The sequence below is a fragment of the Triturus cristatus genome, chromosome 2_1 (assembly GCF_964204655.1).
Source record: "Triturus cristatus chromosome 2_1, aTriCri1.1, whole genome shotgun sequence".
NCBI classification, from domain to species: domain Eukaryota; kingdom Metazoa; phylum Chordata; class Amphibia; order Caudata; family Salamandridae; genus Triturus; species Triturus cristatus.
The window spans coordinates 948,547,879-948,567,457 of NC_140581.1; the positions used below are offsets into that span (position 1 = coordinate 948,547,879).

Sequence of the window (19,579 nt, forward strand, 5' to 3'; positions counted from 1 at the left end):
AATGTGGGTTTTTAATTACAATTCTTTAAACACCAAACTCAATATTCCTACCTGCTCCTAATTGAAAGTTATCACTTATTATATGTATTTGGTTAATCCTATGTCATCGCTTGAGAGAGGCAGGCCTTGCAGTAGTTAAAAACAACTGTAAAGGTTTTTCACTACCAGACATGTAAAAGTTAAACGCCCATGTCCACCTTTTAAATACACAGCACCCTGCCCTAGTTGCTATTTAGGGCCTACCCAAGGGGTGACTTATGTGTCTAAAAAGTTTTCTTTTGCGAGGCCGAAATGGCAGTTTAAAACTGTACACAGCCTGCAATGGCAAGTCTGAGACATGTTTAAAGGGCTACTTAAGTGGGAGGGACAATGAGTACTGCAGGTTCACTAGTAGCATTTCATTTATAGTCCCTGGCTATATGTAGTACCACTCTACTCTACTAGGGATGTGCAAGTAAATTAAATGTGCCAATTGGGTATAAGACAATGTTACCATGTTTTAAGGTAGGTAGGTAGGTAAAGCTTTATTCGATAAAAACATCATAAAAGCACAACATACAGTAATATAAAAAGATCAAGTTAGACAATAAAAAGAATCAATCATCATAAATATATCTAAAAAGACTGTAAAAGTGGATAAGAGCAATATGTGCAAAGTACAAAAAGCTTGAGGACCCAAAATTCATTATAGTGGATAAGTGATGGGTAAAAAAACTGATCACATAGGAGATTTAGTGCATTTAACGTGCCAGATTTTTCTTCCGCAATAACCAAGCAGCACCCAGATACTTAGCAATACCACAAACAATGGTAAGGGACGAAGTGTCTGTTTGCAAGATGCGTAACACAATACGGTAGTCACGGCTACCGAGCATTCTACAAATCGGTCTCAGCCACTTGGCTCTTGCTCTTCTGTAATGGAAACAGGCAAATAAAAAGTGGGGGATAGACTCTTTAGGTGCTGTGCATTTGGGGCAGCCAACAGAAATAAGGGGGAATCCCTTCCATCCAGCAGTAACACAGTTAAGAGGAAGGGACCCCAATCTGAAGCGTACGTACAGTGATCTATCTAGAGGAGTCTGAATAAAGTCAAGATAGGGTTCGAGTTTGCTAAGAGATTTATGTTCGAAGAAGGCTTCGCTCAGCTCCCCCATGTTTTAAGGAGAGAGCACAAGCACTTCAGCACTGGTTAGCTGTGGTAAAGTGTGCAGAGTCCTCGGGCCAGAAAAAATGAAGTCAGTAAAAACAAGAAGATTGAAGGCAAAAAGTTGGGGAAAGCCACCCAAAGGATGTGACTCGAAACGTCTTAACATGTTGGGCCAAAATCAAAGTAAATATGGATGCCCCTGTGTATTGGTCAAATGGAGTGATGCTGTGGAGTGAGATTCCAGGAAACATACCCCAGTGTCAAGCTAATTCTCACACCCTGATTTAACAATATTTAATGGCCATAGTCTGAGAGCACAATTTCCAGTCTTTCGAGTTTTGAGCAGCAGATGAAATAAGCAAAACCCATCTTTATATCCTAGTGCATGCAATTTGTCACAACAGATTGAAGTCAAAGTATTCCAGAGCAAGGTCCCTTGACAGAGCAGAGCATAAAAGTAATGTACTGGGTAAATAATGGAAGTTTTAGAATTTTGGTGAAATGGCAGACTTGCATATGGCTCCTCAGTAGATGTGAAAGGATTTGAAATCACAGGTGGTTTGAGTTTACACATGGGTTGAGGTACAAGTGTGTCCTCTTAAAAATAATGTAAATATAATCTTGATGTCTTGAAGAATATATTGTTGGGCCTTGGTAGAACAGCTTGGCTTTAAAGACTGCAGGCTACCATTAAGGTGCACTGGTGGCAGAGTAGTGCCTGGGTTTCTGTCAGTGTGGCGTGACGTGAAAACATTGTTGTTCAGATTGTGAGAAATAGCTGAGCTGTGTTTGTGTTAGTGTGTGTAAGTGGGAGTCCATGTGGATGGTTATGATGATGTTTCCACTCAAACGTAGCTTTTTAAGTAGGCCTGTATGTGGAACTGGAAGTTTCAGAAGACGCTTAATAGATTGTTTCAACTAATCATATTTATAATAAACACATAAAGCAGAGAACAATAAGGTGGGCAAGGAAATATCACTTGGATTGAGGGCAAAATGTCCTTACAAATGTTAAAGTCCAAATCCTGACTCTATATAATATTTCAGGTTCATCATGCTCAACCTTCCTGAACATGACTCTTTCATATCAACATATGTAGCCAATTTCAATGTTTCTAAAACAGTCTGGTACTCTTGTTTCAAGGTTCAGCTCTTCTTCATCATGGAGACCTGTCCAATAGAATGACGTGCATCAACGGGTTGTTCCCTTCTACCAGGCTTTGCTCTTTCACAGCTACCTAGTTGCTGATGGAGTAATGGAAGGCCAAGGTCTGCAAACTATAGAAAGTATATCATTATGTTTGATTTCCGTTTCTATTACTAGTCCCTTGATGTACGAGAACCAGGTTGGAAAGGGCAGTGCTTAGAGTACAAGGAGGCATTCAAACTCTCCCGCTTAGATCCAAAACATAGACTGCCCCAATCTTATGCATACCCCAACCCATGCAAATACCTGGTCTATGTACTGGATCACTCCCAACAGTCCCTCGCCTGTGGTACCATTGGGAAACTCATCAGGTTAGTTAAACACTCACCCTAAAGCAGAAATAATGTGGAGTCATTTGCATACTGCTACACTAATTTCAGGCTTGTGTTGCCCCCACACCAGATAAAGGTCTCTTGATGTCATATCCCTGGGAGCAAATTGGTAAAGGTCCTTGTTAGATACATGCAGCGGGAACAGCAAACACAGCTTAGTTGTGGATGAGGCGTTCCCCACATGTTAAGCATTCTATTTCTTTTGTATCTGGCTATTTAACATATGTCAGGATGACTTACAATGGCTGCATTGTTTATACTTCATAAAACAAATTTTCAAACTAAAAAGCGGCCATACAGAGATCATAGACTGTAGACATAATTGTGAATTTAAAATAATTTTGGATTGTTTTGGATCTCTTGGGTGTATCTAAAATATGTACAGGTTGAAGTGACTGGGAATTGCTTTCCATTCAATTTTCAATTGCACATGAGTTCTCTTTCGCCTGTTTTCTGTGTTTAAGGAATCTCAAACTGTATGCGCAGAAAAATACAATGTGTTGCTTTCCATATCACATCAAGGGAACATTTTTACTGAAAACGTCATGCCCAACAAGATACCTAATATTTCGTTTTTTTAAACTTTGCAACCCATACACTATTCTCTTGAAATAAGAGTTGCTATAAATCAAGGGTCTCTACATTATCTGAAAAAACTTTCATTTTCCGGTCAGTGCATAGCTTATTTCTTCCACCATTAATTCTACAATGTGGACTCAATTGTATTAGGAAAGAGAGGGATCAGCCCACCCTGACCCAAACGTTCCCGAATTAATAATTGCTGTTCATCAATTTATTACACAGACTAATGCACCACAGCTTTCCAAATTATTAAAATTGTCCTTTTTGTGCTAGGAATCAGAAGCACAGCCTCATAATATTTAATTGCAAAAAGAGTTCAATGTCACACTATTTCTGTTCACAAATCCAATATATAGCCTGGAGGTCACAGCAAGGAAACGTATATATATTATAGAATAACTAAACACTGCCGCGGTCCGGCGGTCCATAGAGGTAACAGCGGTGGGGCAGTGGGGCCGCGTGAGGGGGGATTTCGAGGGACGATTGAGAGAGAAAATTAAATAAACAATTAATTTTCCCTTTGCATCGTCCCTCAAAATCCCCCCTCACGTGGCCCCACTGCTATTACCTGTACGGACCGCGGCTGACACTGAGCAGCTAAGGAGCAAATGCTATACAGTTATCCTTATATTGCACTTATATCTAGATATAGTCTTACTAGTAAAGCATCAGAGCATAACCTGAAGTGCAGGCGCGTTGTATTTTCTGGGATGGATTGGTGAGGACACAAACCTGATAGTATTTAAAAGAGGGCTGACATATATAGAATATATGTATAAATATAAATAAGTAAAACCTACTCCAGCCTTATGAGGCACAGAAAAAGGCACCCACTCACAATCAGCTGCCACAGTGATTGTATCCAATAGTAGCTCAGCTCAGAGCTCCAAGCGTGCTCACGGGAAATCTTGGTCTCTTTCATAGTGTTATGGGTTAATATGATATGCAATCTCATCTGCAGGATTAGTGACAGCCTTTGTAATTGTATATGTCATATCAATAGTGGGTTATGTTAACAGGCTATTATGCAAGTTGTGGATTGAGGTCCTAACCATAGCTTGCTGATTTCAGTCATTTTCAGTGTTAATTCCCAACCATAACTGCAGTGTAGTTTTTTTTATTAATTTCTAAGGGTTTTTAAAACACGTTAAGGTGTTATAACCAAGACTAGCCATAAATTCACTTTGGCCTTAGGTTTTTGCAGTGAATATAAATAAATACTGTGTAATGTAGTTCAATATTGCATCAAGGGGTCTGGTGAGATCATAAGTCCGAACGGACAATTTACCTTAATTAAAAAAAAATGTGTTTCTTGCTCAAAGGATGAAAATACTACTGATAGAGAATGTGCTGCATAATCTCCATTTTTTGCTGAAAAATGTAAATAACCTTGCTGCTTTATTTGGTTCACTGTGCTGCTTAATCCTAGTAGCCCTGCTGACTAAAAAGGTCTCCAAAGTAGTTTAGGGGCTTTCCTTGCAATGATGAAATCGAGGTTTCACTGTGAACTATGATGTATTTCCTACATTCATGGTTCTCTGTTAAATATGGCTTCTTATACCACTACATTGTGGTTTTAGTAAATGGTGGTCCTCCAAACTTATGGCACGCTGTATAGTTGCCACATAAATGACAAATCAATATGCTTTCCTATTCCCTTCGTGCACACACTTGGATTTATTTTCTACTAAAACATTGATTGGAAACCTAACGTCTAGCAAAGTTCAGAGTTTAAATACATTCAAATTTTCTTCTGCTAAACAACTGATAACTTGCAATTTAACATTCCATTTCCTCTTGCCTGGACTCTGGAATGTCTTTGTATTAGGAGGCTCCTAAACACAATACATCTAAATGTAGTTGATTCAATATTTGGCCACTCATTTAACTTTAAATCTGCCAGGCACATACGATGTCTCATTTGATCGATCTCACTAATCTTTTCTTGGCTTCCCGCACCAAAAGAGATTTCTTTTTTAAAGGTCTCTCCTTCAGTGTACTTCATGACTCAGGCTCACTATTTCTATGTGTGATTGTTGCAAAGTCAGCCAATGCATTCCCTTCTGCCAGATAATTCCACTCATCTGTTGGTCCCTAGTATTCACTTAATCAGTGATGGGGCAGATGTACTTACCCCCAAACCATGGAACAGATTAGCATTAATATCAAGAAAGACCTTTGATCTATTTGATCTTCCTAAAAAGTTCAAGACCCGGCTTTCCATCTTAGAAACCCCCCAGCCCAGTATGCATTAGTCTCAGACCCCTTATCACCAGCATTGCCCATAGGGTTAGTCCAATGGGTTTCATAACTAATAATACATTCATCCATCTCCGCCATACAGGTAGGTCTACTGCTCCTCAAAAAACAAGTACAATGTTTGAGGAGTAAAGGAGGACACAAACTATAATGGAGAGAGATTACGGTTATGCTGGGACCCAGAAAGATTGTGTTGGGAGAAAAGGATGTGTGGAAATTAGTTTGGATATATGGATAGATGGAATACATGAATGGAGCAATGATAATCTGACCAATGGGATTGCAGCAATTCCCAAAACAAGGGCAGGCTCTAGAGATAGTACAAAATCTTTTGCAAGGGGTATTGAGTTCAAGGGTCAAGGCACCCAGGCAGAGACTTTGGGGCAACACGATAAAGGTGATGAAATAGAGAGAGAGGAAAGCTGGCATGTCAGAGGAGAACAGAGGGCATGGTCAAAGAGAAGTTGAGGGTCATGTCGCAGATAGATATGAGACCGGGTACCATTTTTCAAACAGCGCTGCTCTCATGTTTTATCAGCATGAAGGAAAGAAACAGAGTGGACAGCATTGGTTGATTACCAGAAATGTGGGATACAATGTGTCAGCAGCAGGTAAGGCCCAAGCCACAGCGGTTGGGATGAATATGGGCTTGTACATTTGTCACAGGTGTGTCTCCTGGATAGTTACAGTGATGCCACATATACTGGCCACTCTCAGGCTTGCATTGAGATCTAGCAGCACGGGGAGGCATGCCTTTTTTCATCAGCTTCTTCAAGTGATCTCTCTTTTCCAGATTTTTAGCATGGTCGTTTTTGTCCTTAGCTCACTGTAGGCACTGGAGAGCAGTGGTTTTATTAGATTGTGGTTATTAAGGAAGCAGTGGTTTTGACAGATATTGATGTGGGGAAGAAGTTGTTGTTAGGGCTGTGACTGTTTGTGATTCCTGGGCAATTCTTATAAGGGAGAAAAACCTTTACCATACAGTTTTTACCATTCAATACCTTTACCATGCAATGCCTTTACCACATATATATGTGTGGAATTAGGGTAAGGGTGTTTTAAGATTTAGTGGTGGGCATGGGTATTGGGCAGTAAAGGTGATTTTAAGGTTTACGGGTCAGTAGGGATATTGAGAAGAATGGGTGTTTTTAAGAGTTAGGGGTTTAGGGGAGTGTAAGGGTATTGAATGGTAAGAATATTTTTAGGGTTTAGGGGTATGTAAGGGTATTGGGTGGTAAGGTTGTTTTTAAGGTTTAGGGGTGGGTAAGGGTATTGGGTGATATATATATATATATATATGTGTGTGTGTGTGTAAGAGTATATTTAGGATTTTAGTGGTGGTTAAGTTTAGCGGTTAGAGACCGGTAAGGGAATATATAAATATATATGTATATATATGTGTGTGTGAGTATATATACTTATAGATATAGGTATACACACATATACATGTATGTGTATGTATATATATATATATATATATATATATATACATATATATACATACACACACACACACACATATTCAATTGTAAGGCACCAAATGGACTTAATAGTGATGAGGAATTTTGCTCTTGCCTCTAAATTGGCAAAAAAGCTTTGGAATACAAAATAATTTTCAGATTGTGCTATTGCCCACAAGATTTATCTTCCTACCACTAAAATGTAATTTGGAGTGCCAGAAAACTCTATGGCTTATGAAAGGTATCACAAGAGTAATAGGATGTAGATAACGTCACACTCATATGAAAATATTTAGCAATGAATTGTGCTGTGATAATATGATTTTGCACTTTATATGGAAAATATTTTTGCACAACTGGTCCTAGTATTGGCTAACAGGCAAGCTTCAATAGGCAGTGAAATGTGTTATGAAAAACAATCACGTTTCAATGGCTCAATAATGATTATATAAAATTGCTCGAATGCAGGCTTGTTAGGAGTCCAATAACAAATTCTGGTAAAGCCAGACCCACAGAGGTAATAAGAGTTCCCAGATAATTATGAGAAAACATGAAATAATACATAATATGACGGTCATTGAAAGTATGTAATTATGATGTATGAACCTTGGAATGATGTATATTGAGAATGCCCACTGGGGTAAAACTTATTATATAGTTACTCTGCAACGGAATTTGGGCAGTGTAAATTTAAACCACACATATCAGTGACTATAACAATTAATATAGCTGCAAATTAATTTGGGAAGCTATCGTAATTTTATGCTCTAGTAACACAGGTCCACAATAGTAGTATTTTGTTTACATTTGTGTTAAGCGCATCTGCAATGAAATGGACACTATTCTTGTCTCCATGTTTATGCATTCTGAGAACATAAAAGTGTTGGCAGTATGCGTGCATCTCATGTGACCAAGGTCGAAACGTGTAATGGCAGATATTTTGCACAAAAGAATAAAGAACCTGAAATTGCCCGTGGTGTCTGCTTCAACCTTGTCGGAGAAGAGAGGGATTGTTCATTGATACATACACATACATGTATCTATATGTATTAAAAAGGGGTTTCACTTACCTGCGATATACTTACATTTTTGTTGTAAAGGTATGCGTGGTAAAGGCCTATGCATGGTAAAGACGTGTGGTAAAGGCAATGCGTGGTGGTAAAGGACGTATGGTAAAGGCATGCATGGTAAGTACATTTGTGGTTCCGTCATACAACCCTTTTATGGAATAGGAATGTTTGTGTTGTGGGTAAGTGTGGCAAGTCCTGTTTGTTCATTAAAGAACTGGTTAATTAAAAGTAATGTTGTGATGGAGTTGTGTGGATGAATAGCAGGCGATGTCATGAAATAATGGCGTTAGGTAAATTTTTATTCAGGATGTGCTGCAGGGTACTGACGATTGCCGAGTGTGAGTGGTGTTTAGAGTAACTGACAGAATTTACTGCAGTGAAGTGGCTATGGTTGGGTTACACTGTGAGTGCTTGTAGGACAGTATTTTTGTCAACCAGTTAAAATGTCCCTGCAATTTGTCCTGATTAGATACACAAAACACATAGGCCCCAGTTACAGTTGGCCTGGAAAATTGGTGCTACCAATATTTTCTAATACCGCAAGGTTCAGAATTTATCGATAGCAATTAATAGCATTAAAATCAGGATTATAGCCCTCATACGGATTTTGCTTATTTGGATAATTACCTCACCTTTTAACTGCATGAAATGTTTTATTTGTCATATTTATGTTACTAATATGGATGTAAATCTCTTCCAAATAAAGGGGCACATGTATCAACCAAAATACCGGTCGCATACGGTCTGATTCGCAGAATCGGCCCCTTTGCGACCGGTATTTTGGCATTTGCAATTTCGCAAGATAGGTAATCGCAATTACCTATTTTGCGAATGCATTTAGGGAATCACAATTTGCGATTCCCTAAATGCTATGCAGGCAGCATGGAAAAACTGCGACCCTGCTTTAAGGATTCGCAAATTACCACCAACTTCAAGTTGGTGGTAATTTGCAAATCCTTAGAAAAATACTCTTTTTTGCATTTTCCTAAGTGCCATGTGGCGCACAAACATGCCCACATGTGCACACTTACCTGTATTGGGGTGCGTCAGGGTGGCCTCTTGGCCCCCTATCACCCTTTCAAATTGAATGCGCAATTTGCGAGTACCTATTTGGTACTCGCAAATTGTGAATGCAATCCCATTCATTCCTATGGGCCTCTTGGCCCATAGGAATGAATGGGAAGCCATTCCTTGATTGCGAATCGCAATTTGCTAATTGCAATTAAGGAATGTTAAGGATTCGCAAAAATATTTGCGAATCCTTCATGCATAGGTATCTGCGATTACCAAATAGCGAATCCTTTAAGTTTGCTATTTGCTAATCGCAAATGATTACCTTGATGCATGTGCCCCAAAGTGTTTGAAACTGAAAACTGAAACTAATCATCTCACCAAAATCAGCAAGTCCTGTTATTTACAAGACATTTTTCCCCAGGTAGGTTTCGGCTTCTTTAAGCTGCTGAAATACACCGCTTCGAGAATGTATGGGTGCTGTGCTTATCCTACAACTTTTAATTGCGATATGTACAGTAACAGGAGTTACTGCATATATTGTAATCAAGGCCATAGTGTATGAGAGAAAACTACATTTTATGGACATGCGCATTTGTGCTCCGATGTATGTTCACTGTTTTCAGTGTCTGGGGAAGTCTGAGCTGTAAGCATGAGCATGCATTTAATTATCCACTTTGAATATTTACAGATTGGTGCGTTATTCTGCCCTCAGTTGATGACAGTAATTATCGCACGTGACAGTGCACGTCTCTTCCCGGATCCCGGCTCGCGCTCCTTCCTATCTTTGATCATTTCCCAGGCTCTCATGTGACGCGAGTGGAAGCTTTGATGCAATAAGCTCTTTCCTGGTAGTACAATGCTCGGAGCAGGTACTGCAAGGCAGGTCAAAGGTTAACCGGCTCTGCAAATTGCAATTTAGCATGCGGCGGAGCCTTAGCAAACACCCCGCTAACGAAGCAGACCCTTCCTGGAAGTTCACGTCTGCGGTGATTAAGCCATAGACGACAACTGATTTCCCCTCCTGCCCTTTCGCCTCCTGCTTTACAATGGGCAAAAGGATAAAATATTCATACCCACAAAGATCAAACAGTTTGTCGGATTTATTGCAGCTTAATGTCTTTTAATTGAAGTAATTAGATTTCTGTTTCTGTCCCCAGTGCCAGGCTCAGGCGCGGGTTTCAAATACCCAACATGCACTCGGTGAAAGAAATCACCGAGGTGTCGCCTTCATCTGAAGAAAACAAAAACACGCCCAAACATCAGAAAGAGATCTCCCGGATTTACCTCATCAAGATCCATCTCGTCTGGGTTCTCCCACTGCTTGGTAAACTTTCCGTGGCTTTTCTTCAAAGGCACTATTACTATGTAGTAACCCCTGCAAAGGAAGTGAGAGAAAACAATAAGCAAAGCACAGACACGGCAGATTAGCCTAATGGTGCTGACACGTTTTGCAGCTCTGTTTACTAATCCATTCCGGGTGTTCTAGTCTTCCAAAACAGCTGCAGTCAATGATTTGTAACCAAAATGTTTAGGACTGGAGAGTGTGTATGTAATGATCTAGATTGAGGCGGTGATTAGAGCTTGCCCTACCGGCACTATTGCGCCGCCGGAGCTTTTTTGACGATCCAGTGGCGCAATGTTCCACTGGCATAGCTAAAGGTGGCTTTTCATGGCCTTATAAATATGTGCCCCTTCCACGCAGAAAACTGCATGAAAGGGGCATTCAGTGGATGTTTCCGGGGGTGTTCCCAGCAACATCCATGGCTTTTTGACACTGCCCCAGATTTACGAGAAATCGTAGGTCTGAGGCAGTGCCAAACAGAGGCGTAAGGAAAAATATCTTTATTTCTCCTTGCTTTTCCTCTTTCTCTGTGTGCTGCATTCTGCAGCACACGCAGCACACATAGAAAAAGGAAAAAGCCTCTAGTCATTGTTTTTTGTCCAGGAAGGTTTACCTTCCTGCAAAAAAAAAAAAATCATCATTGGCACAATGCAGGCACACTTGCACCATGGTGCAAAGGTGCCGGCTTTGGCGCACGGCAGCCCATTGTGCGCCAGCGCAGGGGAAAAGGACAGGAATGTGCCATATGTCATAGATGCAGTGCCTTCCTGCCCTTTTCTTTTACCATAGGGCAGCGCAGCAGCATGGCCTGCTGCGTTGCCTGACAGCAAAAACACCATAAATGGGGCCCCCGGTCCTTAAAACTCACTTAATCAGCGTCCACCTTAAAGAACACGTTTTTCTGCTGAGGTTGACCCTTGTAACAAGTACGGGTTATAAATATATTTTTACTAATACTCAATTACGAATAAGATATAATACATTGAAAATGAGTTCATACTGCTATAGAGAGAGTGTGACAAAGTTCACCTACCACTGGTATTTTACTATGCGGTGAGCTGTAATATCACAGTTTGTTTAAGAGTGCTCACTGAACAAAAGCAACCAGAATGATAGGGCTCACCATCCAGTATGATAATGTTCACAAACGCAGCCAGAGTGGTAACGTTCACCAGGGCCGGCTTTAGGGCGGTGCGACCGGTGCCACCGCACCGGGTGCTGGCTTCCTGGGGGTGCCGTGTTTGAAAGTTTATTAAGCTTTTGAAGCACCAGCTGCAGCGTTTCTTTCCCCCGGCATTTACCAGGCCTCATGTAAATGTCAAGTTAACTCGTGTAATTAATTATCTTCCTGGAGAGAGATCAGCATTTTGTATAGTTGAGGTTTTGACGTAAGTGAAGTTAATGCAGAGGGTTAATATGCCTGCTGCAAAGATGCGTTTGATGTAAACAGATCAGCAGGTTACTGCTTTCAAAAGAGGCATCCTTTTGTTACTTGCAATTTATAACTTAATGTCCTAATATAGAATAGTGAGCTATTAACTTTCATCCTAGAACTGCATACACACTGCAAAGTATACATTATTAGAACATTGATTAATGTTGCAAAAAGGGATAACTTGGCTAGAAATCGATTATTATTAAAGAAAACTCCCAACTACGCTGTTTCTTTTTCGACTCCGAGTTTGTGCTTCTCCACACCAAGCACTCTTAAACTATACTGCCTACCAGTATGGATGACATGTGACTCCTACACTTTTAGTCCTTTGGCTTATGTAACATTTCCTGTATACTGATTTACACACGTATGATTTATTGTCTCTGTGTAATGTGTGTGTGATGCAAAGTGCTCGGACACCCTATACTGGTATGAGTGGCGCTATATAACTAATTCAATGCATTTGAGAGAGTGTGCTTATGGAGACTTGGTCACTGTTAAAGGGTGCTAGTGAGAAAATCCGTGGCGGAGGTGGTCATTGGGCGAGGGGCGCCAACAAACATTGTCGCACAGGCCGCCACCAGCACTAAAGCCGGCCCTGACGTTCACTGACGCCCCAGAGTGACGGTCTTTACTGATACAATAATAATAATAATCCACACTTGCAAAGCACGAACAATCACCCGTAAGGGTCTCTAGGCGCTGGGGGCCGTCGGGAAGATTAAGCAAGCTATTGCCCAGAGTCACATGGTGCTGGGCTAACCTGCCACCGGCGCCAGGGATCGAACCGTGATCCCCAGATTCCGGAGTCAGTCGCCCTGGCCGCAGCGCCATACCTCTTTCTCACAGCGCCACACCTCTTCCAATAAGAGTGACAGTGCCCACTGACAGAGCCAAGAGGAAAGCCTTACTGATACAACCCGAGGGATAATAGTCACTGGCATAACTGAAGGGAATCTGCTCGCCGATGCAACCTTAGGGATAGTGATAAAAGGAGAGATAATATTCACTGAGACAATCACACTTATTTCGATCATTGTCTCATCCATAATCCTTACTGGCATTGTGCTGGCTGCACTTTAGTGATAACAGCTATTTCCATTTATACTTGCTCCCCTTATAAACTACTCCTTTTGATAACTCTTGTAATTTCTTGGAAAATATTGCCTGAAGCATACCTCGTTGTCACCCAGTAAAAGATTTACATTCTGTCCGGCGCTTGACAAAGCAATGTAATGAGTTTCACTTCGTGGAATGACTGTCAATAAATTATTCAATGTTTGCAATTACACCTGTATGTGTTCATCAATGCAGAGGCGACATGAAGGAAGGGATTAACTGTTTAGCTTCTGTCAACAATGAACCCGATGTTTGCTTTTTGTCCTATAATCACATCTGAAAATAAAGACAATGTTTTCATTCTCAGTGAGTCGCAGAGTTTTAATAGTAAATGCTGAAGTGCATGTTCTGTAAATTAAGGTATTTGTAGGAATAGAAAAAGTACATTTAATGCCATTGGCAAACAACTCAATAATTGTAATTAAAATACAAAATTTAACACAAGTTCAATACATTCCTAATTTTGGGCTCAGCAAGTGTTCCCTGTATGAAAGCCTTCATCTTTTAGTCTTTGAAAAGGACATCAACTAGCAACTCACAGAATACCTAGAGAACAACCATCTTCTGAATGCATCCCAATCTGGATTTTGCTCCAGTCACATCACCAAAACTGCCCTGATCGCTGCCACTGACAACATCAGAACCCTCCTTGACCGGGGGAGACTCAGCTGCCCTGATCCTCCTCGATCTCTTGGTGGCATTCGACACCGTCTACCACCACACCCTGAACAGGAAGCTTCATCAGATCACCAGCCAAGAAGGCACCCTCAAACAGATCATATCCTTCCTCTCTAAAAGAACTCAGAGGGTCGTCCTTCCTCCCTTCACCTCAGAGACCAAGAGCATCATTTGCGGCATCCCTCGAGGCTCATCCCTCAGCCCCACCCTTTTTAACACCTACATGACCATCCTGGCCATCATCATCAGAAACCACGGACCGAACATCATCTCCTACTCAGCTCATCCTCTCTATATCCGAAGAGCACTCCACCACCAAGGCCATTTCCACCTCTGCATGACCAGCGTCGCCACTGGATGCAAGACAATGGACTCAAACTCAACACAAACAAGACAAAAGTCCTTATCTTTGGGAACAATGCCTCACTGTGGGATGACTCCTGGTGGTCCGTCAACCTGGTATCCCCGCCCACCGCCGTGTACCAATCCCGGAACCTCAGCATCATCTTGGACAGCAAACTCACCATCAAGAGCCAGATAAATGCAGTTTCCTCAGCCTGCTTCCTCACCCTCCGTATGCTTCGAAAGATCTTTAAATGGCTCCCAGTCACCACCAGATGAACTGACATTCAAGCCCTCGTCACCAGCCACCTGGACTACAGCACCACACTTTACGCTGGAATCACACCTCCTAAAGACACTTCAGACCACCCAGAACGTCGTGGCCAGACTCATCCTAGACCTCCCCAGATGGACCCACATCACCCCCAACCTGAAGAAAAGACACTGGCTCCACTTCCACAAGAGATGCCAATTCAAAATTTTGACGCACGCCTACAAAGCCATCTACAACCAAGGATCAGCGTACATCAACCATGGCCTGTGCTTCCATCTACTTTCTGGACCACTGCACTCCACCTTACACTCCCTTATGCACACCCCCGCATTTGCTGCAGCAACAGTGGAGGCCATTCCTTCTCCTACCTCGCTTCAAAATCCAGTGACAGCCTCCCCATCCACGTTCGGACCTCGCCATCCCTCCAGAAGTTCAGAAGGGGACTCAAGGCCTGGCTTTTTGACTGAAGCTCCTGCCTAGCCTGGACCTAGTGCCTGGATACCCTCACAGGTGATTAGCATGCTCTACAAATCCTGATTGATTAATAAAAAAATTGATTTTTGCTCCCAAAGTATCAAAGTGCTTTCTTGCAGCTTACAGGACACCCACCACTGGCTTCCTCCAACAGGGTGTGCTCTCAACCAGACACATTTGTGTCAGCACAGACAGATTTTCATTTCTGAAACTGGGGATGCAATACAAATATTTTAATTGATGTTATTTTGGAAAGCAATCGGTAATTTGTAACCTGTTAGGATGCCCTTTTTAAAATAATGATTTTGGAAATTGCAGCTGCCAATCACAAAAAGAATACCTAGAACATAGGACTGGCAGTTGAATGTTATGTTATTTTCTTAGAGAACAATCAGGCTGCATGTAATTATGGCAAGATTATGGGTGGTTAGACGAATGCCTGTTCCTTGGTGGCCTGCAAATTATTTTCAAGTGCTTTTGATTCTTGAGAATACCTGCTTACAATAATGACCTGCGCAGGTCATTCATAAACATGTTTTATCATCCACCTTCGACTACCTCGCATTATAGACACTTTCAAAGATCTTTGGAGCATTCAATTTCAAGATCATCTCCAGAGAACTAATTGACAGGGGAATTGCCTTCAAGTGCTGCACAATCTTCTCTTCAAGTTCTTTTTGAATAACGTCTTTGGTCATTAAAAGTAGGTCACTTGGCCTTATTTACAGTGTGGCGGATGCAGTACATCTGCCAAAAAGCGATGCTTGGCCTGTCTGCCCTGTCAAGAGTCTGTAGTGGTCCTATAATGATGGGCTATGGAACATACACTGCCCTTTGATGATGTACAGCATCCCAAAACCCCACATCACCCACAGTTTCTCATCTTCCAACACAAACCCTTGCTTGTATTTTCCAGACATTGTTCAAGAGTCAAATCAAAAGAGGGATGTAAGGGCATATCTATATATTTTCATTATTAGAGCTATACAGCTCTTTAAACCCCATTGGCTTTATCCTATTTCTTTAAGTGTACTTATGCAGCATGGCAGTGATGTACTATATTTTTTTTGCTTGTTTTGCTTTTTTACATCTTTTGTTCAAAACAGTCTTCTTAAAACACATTGATTTGAATCACTTCTGGAGGATATTTTAGCTGACTAAATAAGTCCTCCATTACCTTTATATATGTTGTGATCTAATTCCTACAAACAGCCTTACAATTTGAAAAACTCCTAGGGTTTATCAGATGGATGAGTTTAAATGTGAATCATTGTATTCATTACTCGCAATAGGAACTTTAGGCACGCATTCCTTTCAAGAGAAAAATTGATAACCTCCATGGTATAAAGCTATTATATGAAGGACAATAAGCCCAACATTGTTTGATAATTGCACATCTGAAGCTCTTCTATGTAATTTTCAGATATTGCATAAGCGTCTTTCAATGTATCAATGATCAGTCATTAGCCCAAATTTGAATGCCCAATACTAATAGGCAATTAAAAGCTCACTCACCTCAAAGGAAAGCAAACAGAATTGCACACATAATTATTGAATTTGAATATAACCTTTGGTATTCCAAAAGCATATTCATTCGCAGTATAAACAAGATATTAGCAATTAATGCACATAACGTCCAAATTGGGAAATGCCAAGAGCCAGGGCTCTAAGTGGGCCGGGTCCTGCCAGTGCTCAGCACTGGCAGATATTAAAAGCAGGTGCCGAGGTGGGTCCCTATTGAGCTCTCTATTTTCGCCCTCGCTCTGAGAATGGAAAAAAGATCTTAACTCTGCAGCATTTTTTTGCAGTTCTATATTGCAAAACTCGAAGTGCTTTACATGAGCACCAACAAGCGTTATGGGCGATTAAGTGGTTTGCCCAGAAACGAAGGATGTTGAGCTGACGCTAAGACTCAAACCTGCTTCCTCAGCTCCAAAGTTGGCAGCTCTAGCCATTAAGCCACAGCCTCTCGTGCAAGAACTAAAGCATTTTCAATATTATATACAACTAAGCCATAGTTGTATGTATGCATGTGGTATTTTTATCTTATGCAACTAGCATTCTTTGACAAAGCCAATAGTCCTGGCTTGATGTAGGTTTAATGTTACTTGTTGTGTTATATATGTGGAGGCAATAACAGAAGCAGCAAAATACCATTTGGGTGGCACATTATGCTGAGCACAGCTTTGTAGCATAAATGTTTTAAGCCACGCCCTTAATTATATCGGCCACACCCCTTTGAGAGACCCCCCCACAGTTTTTTCATCCCACTTAAAGCCCTGCCAAGAGACAAATGTACTAATGGATTTTACCGTCACAAAGCCTGTGATTTGTAATATCACTGGTTTTGTGACCTCAGAATTCTTTTTGGAATGTACAAAACCCATTTTACGAGTTGGAAAAGTTTTTCCGACTCATTAAAATAGGTTTTGTAACCCATACCAAATTGCACCTTTGAAGGGGCATAAAAGAGGCTTTGCTTCCAAACTGGAATTTGATATGCAATGAGACTGAGCTGTACCTGTATCACTGTACAGTAAATGACACCTCAAAGGAGTGGTGGTAACTGATTCGCAAAGGGGACGAGTTGCTTTGGGGATACCTTGATCTTTGGGAGTCATGGGGCCTGTTCCTCATGATGTTTTTCTAAATGGCAAACTTTTTTTGGTGGGAATCAAAAAGTATTTGCTGTTTGGAAATGAAAACACAGAGATGCTGGTCTGCTGTCCCTTGTAGGCCACCATACCCTATTTTTATATCCAATTGCAGTGGGTAGCGTATGCGGCCTGCCTAATTAATATTCATTTTGATATTAGTCATGGTATTCTGTGCCCCCTTATGAATAGTAATTTTGTGAATTGACTTAACAGTAGAGTGCAAAATCTAATACTGGTTGCAAATGGTCATGCACAACTTGTGACCATTTTTTGTGACCAGTATATTAGTACATTCGGCAGCAAGTCACGTAATCATCAGCTTGCGATTGGAATAAAATGATAAACCGTGCATGCCTGGTTTATTTATCGGGTGTGATATTGTGTGATGTAATGCCTTGTGTTCTTCATTACACAACTAGACAGTCCTCATTGCTCATTTAAAGGGGCAACAAGCGATCATTCCGTAAACCAGTAAATCTTTTAATGAAAAGTGGGGAAGCACGTCAACAGAACATAAGAGCAGGTGAGAAAGTCCTGCAGATAATGATGCAAGACCTAGTCTAGTATGCATGCTGTACATATTCTTTAGCATCATTATGAATTGTCCCTGAAATCTCCAATCATGGTTATTTGATAATATTATCTAGCATTCACACTCCGCTTACGACCTGCCCTTACTTACTTTATTTTCTCACTTGCAGGTACTTCCGGCAGCTCCACAGTTATCATTCCATCTGAGTTAGTCTTCCCAATGAACACTGGCTTGGTGCGTAGTACATCCGGTGCAGTATTGGCTGTGACCCGGTGCTGGAGACCACCAGCACTATTCCCACGATTTGTGAGAACAAAGGAGTAGGAAGTCTCAGGCTTCAAACTGACGATGCGCTTCTCAGTAGCTCGACCATCAACTTCCACAAACTTTTTGCCATCATCGTAAAGGATCTAAATGAATGGTTCATAAAATGCCCAATCAGTTCACAACGCAAGTGCATAAAGTACTTTCCTCTCACAGAATGTTGAGGACAATGGTTTCTTTCAAACCACTAACAATGACCTGTTAAACACAAACATAGAAGGGAACACATACTTTGCTGTACTAAAACCCACAATGCCCATCCCTGAAATTTCACACTGAACTAAGAGCTCCTCACCACAAACAGAATGAAGCTAAATTATAAAGTAACAGGATACAAGGGATGTGCAGATCTACATCCTAATTGGAGCTTCTCCTTCTTTATGGCTCTGAAGTGTTCTGTATTGTAAAATAATGCACGTGCCCCACTACAGTAAAGTAGTAATACAAAAGTGACAAAAATGGTGTGGTGCTTCATCATAGTAACTATTTGTTAAATACATTGGATCACAACATATGTTTGAGATCCATACTGCAGACTGAATATCACAACTTTGACAAATTTTTCGTCTTCTGATCTCAGTTCCTACAACTGGTTCTGGACAAATTGAGAAGAAGACAGTGGGACACTACGAGCCCCAAAGTATGCATGTGTTAAGGCTGTCTTATTTGGGTAGCCCAATGAATAGCTTTTCTATAGGTGTTACAAAAGCAAAGTCGGTTCCAGTCTATTGAGGTAGACACTTTAAATATCTCTTCTAACCATATACCAATCTGTTTATTGGTTGTGAGTTTTTCAATTTGTTTTTTCTCCAGAGAACGCATCCTTCCTAAACGATGACGTTATCATCTCTAAGGTCCAACAAGGCCTTAGGAAAGGCATGTATGTGGTGACGAGGGCTTCATACTACTGACTTTCAGAAATAAAGGGACTCTAATCAAATCGTTTTAGATTTTAAGGTGCCTTATGACAGTGTTACTAAACGTGAAATGTGAAGGTTATTGGCTGACTTACAAATCAATCCATTAATGTTCAAAGTTTAATTTATCATTACCACTAAAACAACTCTGCTCTGGTCATTTTATAGAGTTAGAGGTTGATTAAGTAGAAAACAGAAATATGGGTGTAGTCAGGGCAAGATTGAGGACTCCTGACTTACACTGAATCTCCTTTGTACATGGAATGCTATTCCAAGAGCACACTGCAAGAGTAAAATGTATCGCTTGGATAAAACAATACAATATTTCTCAATGCGAGTGACCAGAACCGTAACATTTCTCAGCTAAAGTTGACCTTGCCAGATGATAATTATAAAATAATTTAGATGGTCATT

General features: G+C 40.9%; 1 protein-coding gene across 22 annotated transcripts in view; it reads right to left on the reverse strand.

Annotated features, from left to right (window-relative positions):
- PTPRD (protein tyrosine phosphatase receptor type D) overlaps window positions 1–19,579 on the reverse strand; it is a 3,784,543-nt gene that overhangs the window by 239,056 nt on the left and 3,525,908 nt on the right. For all 22 annotated transcript variants that reach the window (XM_085633482.1, XM_085633637.1, XM_085633629.1 and 19 more), the window contains 2 exons: window positions 18,075–18,334; window positions 10,356–10,446 (listed from right to left, as the gene is read on the reverse strand). In XM_085633482.1, the coding sequence (XP_085489608.1) occupies window positions 10,356–10,446; window positions 18,075–18,334 (351 nt within the window). The remainder of the gene's footprint in view (window positions 1–10,355; window positions 10,447–18,074; window positions 18,335–19,579) is intronic.